The sequence below is a fragment of the Gopherus flavomarginatus genome, chromosome 11, assembly GCF_025201925.1.
Source record: "Gopherus flavomarginatus isolate rGopFla2 chromosome 11, rGopFla2.mat.asm, whole genome shotgun sequence".
NCBI classification, from domain to species: Eukaryota; Metazoa; Chordata; order Testudines; family Testudinidae; genus Gopherus; species Gopherus flavomarginatus.
In genome coordinates, this window is record NC_066627.1 from 16,025,156 (window position 1) to 16,032,672 (window position 7,517).

Here is a 7,517-nt window from a genome sequence, read left to right on the forward strand (position 1 = left end):
ATGACCCCTAGATCTCTTTCTGCCATACTCCTTCCTAGACAGTCTCTTCCCATTCTGTATGTGTGAAACTGATTATTCCTTCCTAAGTGGAGCACTTTGCATTTATCTTTATTGAACTTCATCCTGTTTACCTCAGACCATTTCTCCAATTTGTCCAGATCATTTTCAATTTTGACCCTGTCCTCCAAAGCAGTTGCAATCCCTCCCAGTTTGGTATCGTCCGCAAACTTAATAAGCGTACTTTCTATGCCAACATCTAAACCGTTGATGAAGATATTGAACAGAACAGGTCCCAAAACAGACCCCTGCGGAATCCCACTTGTTATACCTTTCCAGCAGGATTGGGAGCCATTAACAACTACTCTCTGAGTATGGTTATCCAGCCAGTTATGCACCCACCTTATAGTAGCCCCATCTAAATTGTACTTTCCTAGTTTATCTATAAGAATATCATGCGAGACCGTATCAAATGCCTTACTAAAGTCTAGGTATATCACATCCACCGCTTCTCCCTTATCCACAAGGCTCGTTATCCTATCAAAGAACGCTATCAGAATAGTTTGACACGATTTGTTCTTTACAAATCCATGCTGGCTATTCCCTATCACCTTACCACCTTCCAAGTGTTTGCAGATGATTTCTTTAATTACCTGCTCCATTATCTTCCCTGGCACAGAAGTTAAAGTAACTGGTCTGTGGTTTCCTGGGTTGTTTTTATTTCCCTTTTTATAGATGGGCACTATGTTTGCCCCCTTCCAGTCTTCTGGAATCTCCCCCGTCTCCCATGATTTCCCAAAGATAATAGCTAGAGGCTCAGATACCTCTTCTATTAACTCCTTGAGTATTCTAGCATGCATTTCATCAGGCCCTGGTGACTTGCAGGCATCTAACTTTTCTAAGTGATTTTTTACTTGCTCTTTTCTTATTTTATCTTCTAAACCTACCCTCTTCCCGTAAGCATTCACTATATTAGACATTCCTTCAGACTTCTCAGTGAAGACCGAAACAAAGAAGTCATTAAGCATCTCTGCCATTTCCAAGTCTCCCGTTACTGTTTCCCCCTCCTCACTGAGCAGTGGGCCTACCCTGTCCTTGGTCTTCCTCTTGCTTCTAATGTATTGATAAAAAGTCTTCTTGTTTCCCTTTATTCCCTTAGCTAGTTTGAGTTCATTTTGTGCCTTTGCCTTTCTAATCTTGCCTCTGCATTCCTGTGTTATTTGCCTATATTCATCTAGTAGTATAAAGGGAGGGAGACCATCTCATTCTGGGCTGGAGGTCACAGGGAGAGGACCTGCCTGGGAAGCTCCTGCAGAGGGCCAGCCAGAGCTTCTGACTGCACTGGGAATCGAAACTATCCATGGCCCGCCTATACCCCAGCGACTAGAGAAACCCCTGAAGACAACTGGCCTTGCCGAACACAGAGGACCCGACATCTCATGGGAAACCCCAACACAGACTCTGGTAGGAAGTGACCCAGGGAGGGTGACGGAGTGGTACCTCCCACCTGGAGAAACTCAGTGTATTTTGGTAGTATCCCCCCACCTCCAGCTGAGTCAGTGGCTAGCCGCTATGCCACTGTTAGGGCCCTGGGTCGGGGCTTGGTGGAGTCAGGTGGGTCTGGGCCCCCCCTTCCAGGGCGGCCCCATCTCATAAGGGGCGCCTCAATGCTTTGCAGACCATGGCCATTAGGCCACACTGCCCTACACCCAAGGGCTGCTCTGTAGACTCTGGCCACTAGGCCACACTGCCCTGTGCCAAAGGTATGCTCTGTAGACTCTGACCGCTAGGCCATGCTGTCCTGCACCCAAGGGTGGTGCTATAGACTCTGGCCGCTAGGCCACCATGCCCTGCACTGAAGGGCTGCTTCATAGACTCTGACGGAAAGACCACGTGGCCCTGACCCTAGGGGCGTGGACCGTCACAGTCTATAAACATGACCTTAAGGGAAGATTGAAAAAAAATTGGGTTTGTTTAGTCTGGAAAAGAGAAGACTGAGTGAGATTTTGATAACAGTTTTGAAGTACATAAAATGTTTCAAGGAGGAGGGTGCATAAGCACTGGAATAAATTACCTAGGGAGGTTGTGGAATCTCCCTCATTGGAGATTTTTAAGAGCAGGTTAGACAAACACCTGTCAGGAATGATCTATATAATATGTAGTCCTGCCATGAGAGTGCAGGGGGCTGGACTAGATGACCTCTCAAGGTCCCTTCCAGTCTTGTGTTTCTATGATTCTATTCCAGAGGTAGGCAACCTGTGGCACGTGTGCTGAAGGTGGCACTCGAGCTGATTTTCAGTGGCACTCACACTACCCGGGTCCTGGCTACCTGTCTGGGGAACTCTGCATTTTCATTTAATTTTAAATTAAGCTTCTTAAACATTTGAAAAACCTTATTTACTTTACATACAACAATCGTTTAGTTATATATTATAGACTTATAGAAAGAGACCTTCTAAAAATGTTAAAATGTATTACTGGCACATGAAACCTTAAATTACAGTGAATAAATGAAGACTCGGCACACCACTTCTGAAAGGTTGCCAACCCTTGTTCTATTCTATTTCTGTTGAACTAGTCAACAATGAAACAGCTATAATGGTATGCATAGATGGGGCCAAATGGGATTTGAAAATGACAGTGTTGAAATAAAGCTTTAGGGCTGGGATTTTCAGAAGACTGTCAGGGAGTTAGGCATCCAACTTCCATTGGCCCTCATGCGAGGTTAGCTAGGGGCCTTACAGCCTTACATCCCTTTGAAAACACCAGTCTCAGTGCCTAGGATTAGGTAAATCAACTTTACAAAGCTGGCCCAAATATTATCATTAGGCTTCAGAGTTGAGACCCGAATTGAGAAGCGAGAGATCCATCACCATGTTCCACGGACATCTTGGGTCAAATTTATCCCTGGCATAAATACATTGATTTAAATGAAGCTAGAGCAAATATTTCTCTGGAGATTCCAAATGACAGCTACAAATTTTAGATGCTCGATTCCGACTAAACCTCAGTGGAATTCAGACACCAAACTTCTGTAGATCCTGTTTCAAATCTTAAACACAGATTTTCCACACAGAATCCTTTACCGGGGTCACGTCTGGTGAATTTATTTCCCACCCACAAGGCTTAGACATTTCTTTCTGTAAAATTGTCAAAGCCAGAGAAGTGGGAGTGATCAACACCACTCCAGAAAGACACGCTCTGGCTTTGGATGTAAACTGGCATAGAAAGGTACATCAACCGTGAACACCACTGTTTCCAGATACAATCTACATCAAGGCTGTACACTGCAATTAAATGTACTTCACCAAAGAACAAGATACTGACTTTTTTTCCCATCTATAGCATCATCATCCTTGAAAACACACCAGAAGCTCTGGGGATATCTTCTCAAGAGCCCTTTTTAAAGTACTTATACTTAAGTTCTCCTTCAAGTTCCCTATTGTTAGTAATAAAGAGCCAACACCATTTATTTATTTGAACTAGTAGGTGAGATATATTTCATGTATTGCTATAGCTATTATAATGGATCTGATTGAAAAATCTTTCATGCATGTTTGTATCTATCTATCTATCTACTGCTATATTTCTATTTCCCCATTTCTGTATGTGTGTTCCTTTCTGCATCTTTCTCTTTCTATCTGTGTGACCATTTTTTTTCCTATTGGAATGTTCATAACTTTCAGGTGTTGTGGAAATCAGAATCTGTAGTCTTTTTAAAAAAAATTATCATTCCTTTCAAGGGCACATAAATTTCATTCATATAACCATCAGATAATGTAATCTTTCTGCTTTTGCTGTGCTGAAAATTAATGAATCTCAATATCAAATGCAGTCAGGAATCTTAAAATATAAAGTGTGAAATATAAGGAATACAATGATTCTAAATGTTTTAATTAAAATAAGTTATTGTTATCTATCTATCAATCACCAAATTATTATCTATCCATCTATATTTATGTCTCTTTCTTTATCTATCAATCTAACTCTTTGAGTGTCCATTGAATTAGTTGAAAATTCTGGTTGTTGGCATAGAATTTGGCTCGTCAGAAGAGAGGTGTTATAACCTGTCATGCATTGGATGGCCCAGACATTCCATACTTCAGCACTTTCTTTAGGGTATTATTCTTTCTCTTTGAACATCTGACTGATTGCCAACATTGTGTTGTCTTTCTAATTCAGCTAAGCTGAAAGTTGACAGTGGATCCCAATGTAAAGAGGACTGCGATACTTTGCCTGGTAGAATTGTGGGAATGTAAACAAACTAAGAATGAAGCCTAGGGTGAGTCTTTATTTTGCTAGCAAATAAAAGCAATAACCATCATCATCTCTCTCTTTCTCCCTCTGTGTGGAAGCCTCTCTTGGCCTCCTTCTTCTCTGTCTGTCTCACTGTTATACTCAGCACTTACAGTGAGGTTGTGGAGAACAGAACTTGGTCATTTATTCCCTAACGCTACCATGTTTCTGAAGTACACTGAAGACTCTCCCATAGAAAATTTTTGTTAGAATATTGCACCTTTTTCCAAATGGGCAGCTGAGTCGGAAAAAAAAAAAGACGAAAGGTACTTTGCATGAAATCTGGAAATGTGTAGCCACTAAGTAAATTAAGACTAGAGCATTTCTATATGTTCTTCCACTTTGAGAAAATCATCTATTTAGTGTTGTCATACTACTGTGCTTCTGACTGTAATATTAAACTTACCGTCCACAAAGACCAACATCCTTTATTTATCACTTGGATAGGTACTCCACGGTCCATGGAAGGACAAGCTGTTTCCAAAATCCTGGCTTTAGCCTTGGCTAAGGGAAAGACTCATATCCAAGTGTGACAGCAAAGATGAGGAGTCAGGAACTCGCCAATCCTCTCCTTCAGGTACTCAGACGCGTGTGTGATAGGCCTATAGAGAATTTCTGAGCTCTATTCCAAGCTGGAAAAGAGGAGTGGGTTGTAGGGTTTAGAAGTTCATGGGACTCCTGGGTAAAGCTGGGTGAATTTTTTGGACAAAGAGTTTAGTTGTTGAGAAAGGAAGTTTCAGTCAGCTAGAGGAGAAGGAGTACCCTTTAAGATTTTTAGCCTCCTTGTCCAGACACTCAGCTGGGACGTATCAGTGTGAATGTCTCTTTTAAAGCAGGGCTTTGAACCACAATCATCCCCCCTTTTTCTAGGTAAGCACCCAAACCACAGGACTATAGGCTAGGCTGGGTGGGCACTTTTCTCATTTGGGTTCAGGCAGGGAGTGTGGTTCAATAATTAGACCAATGGGTACTAGGAGTGAGGTGCAACCTTGAAATAGATTGTGCTCTGACGATGAGACACCCTGGGTCTGTTTTGAGCTCTGGAAGGGAAGGAGTTTCTGGAGGTTAATGAAGGTCAGAGAGTCAGAGCTCCTAGATTCTATCCCATTTCTGGGAGAGGAGTTAAGTGGTTAGAGTGTGGGGGATGGAAGTCAGGACTACTGGGTTCTCTCCCTGGCTGTGGAGAGAAATGAGATCTGTTAGTTGGACAGAGGAGTGGGAAGGAGAAAAAAGAAACTCCAGATTCAACCACTGATCAATATGAAACTTCTGACATGTTGCATATTTGTTCTTCTTGTTTATAGTCCCTGCTCTTCTCCCCTGAAGTTAAGTGAAGAAGTGGCCATGGAGAATCAAACCACACCAACTGAATTCATCCTCTCGGGATTTTCCAAACTGCGGGGCTTGCGTTTCCTCCTCTTGGGCGTCATCTCCATCATCTACATTTTCACCCTGCTGGGGAACATGCTCATCCTCCTCCTTTCCTTGGTGGACCCGTGTCTCCGAACCCCCATGTACCTCTTCCTGCGGAATCTCTCCCTCCTAGATATCTTCCAGACCACCACCACCATCCCCCAGATGCTGCAGCACCTTCTCTCAGGTAGGAGCAGCATCTCCTATGGAAGCTGCATGGCACAGCTTTACTTCTTCCTCTTGTTTGTGGGGGCAGAGGGCATTCTCCTGGCCACCATGGCATATGACCGTTATGTGGCCATATGCAGCCCACTGCTCTACACAGTGCTCATGAGTACCAAGCTTTGTTCCACATTAGTGGCTGCCTCTTGGCTCATTGGCTCTTTCAATGCAGCTGTTCATACAGTTCTCACAATCCGCCTGTCCTTCTGTGGTGTCAACAGACTCCGCTACTTCTACTGTGACATCCCACCCCTGTTGGCTCTGTCCTGCGGAGACGTCTCCCTCAATGTCATCGTTACAGTGGTCTCCAGCCTCTTCTTGGGCTGGGGTCCTTCCCTGTGCATCATCCTTTCATACGTGCACATTGTGTTCAGGATACTGAAGATGCAATCATCCCAGGGGAGGAGAAAGGCCTTCTCTACCTGTGCATCGCACCTCACAGTAGTCCTGCTCTACTATGGCAGCTGCATCTTCACCTACATCAGACCTATCTCCAGCTACTCTCTGGACAAGGACAGGCTGATCTCCCTGCTGTACAGCCTTGTCACTCCTATGTTAAATCCAATCATCTACACTCTGAGGAACAAGGATGTGAAGGGGGCTATGAAAAAGGTCTTTCATAGGAAAATGTTTTTCTAAGGGAGTCAAGATTACTGGCATCTACCCCCAATGCTGGGAAGGGAGTGGGATGTAGTGAATTAGAACACATGGGAACTGGTAGCCAAGACACAGCCCACATTCTAGCCTCTTCCTGAGTAGATAGTAATGTCTGGGCGTTAGAAAATAGGTACACTGGGGCAGGAATCCTGAGTTCTGTTCCTAGCTCGAGGAGGGGCTTGAGGTCTAGTGATTGAAGTAGGGGCTGCTGGGGGTTGTATTCAATGACTCTTGAAGGGGAATGAGGCTGAATGGTAAAGGTAGGGGGGTAGGAGTCAGGCTTTCTGAATTCTATTAAGGGAGACGATCTAGTGGTTAGAGCAGAGGACTGTAGCCTAAGAAGTGATGAGTTCTATTCTTAGTTCTGCTAGTAATGTATTGTGTGATATTAGGAAAATATTTTATGCCTTATTTTCTGCATGCAGAAACTAGAGCTAATGATATTTACCCACTGCTATAAAAAGTTTTGATATCTGCAGATGAAAGCTTTTATATTGGTGGAAAGCATTGTTATTAAATATGGAGGTCAATCACTAGGCAAGTTTGAGAGAGAACTCAAGCATACACCATTACAGTTAAATTAAATATTAATTATATAACCTTAACAGCAGGCAGTGTGTGGCCTTTAAAATATACATTGGACATGATGGTGGATTCTGCTTGTCACAACGAGTGGTCAAGGACAACAGTCAGTAATCACTCTTTTGTCACTGACCCAACCATCTATCCACTAGGTTTTGATCTGCCAAGGCACCTATGGTCATGTCTGAACCGGTTTTGAACAGGACAGGGAAATTGTGTGGCCAATCTCTTTAATTACACTCAACTTCAGAGTATTTCATTTATCTTTGTCTAATGCCCACTGACTGATTTCGATAGCAGGCTATTGGTTCTCTACCTGGCTGACGACACCATTAAATGGCTGGGCACAT

At 43.4% G+C, this 7,517-nt stretch overlaps 1 protein-coding gene across 1 annotated transcript; it reads left to right on the forward strand.

The window, feature by feature from the left end:
• Positions 1–4,834: 4,834 nt before the first annotated feature.
• LOC127031154 (olfactory receptor 5V1-like) lies at positions 4,835–6,567 on the forward strand. Its single transcript, XM_050917922.1, has 2 exons — positions 4,835–4,870; positions 5,620–6,567. The coding sequence occupies exons 1-2, from the start codon at positions 4,835–4,837 to the stop codon at positions 6,565–6,567; spliced, it is 984 nt and encodes a 327-aa protein (XP_050773879.1).
• The last annotated feature ends 950 nt before the right edge of the window (positions 6,568–7,517 follow it).

Coding starts and splice junctions, on each gene's coding strand:
- LOC127031154 (XM_050917922.1), top strand. CDS start 4,835: ATGAGGAGTCAGGAACTCGCCAATCCTCTCCTTCAG. Junction 4,871..5,619: donor TCGCCAATCCTCTCCTTCAG/GTACTCAGACGC, acceptor TCTCCCCTGAAG/TTAAGTGAAGAAGTGGCCAT.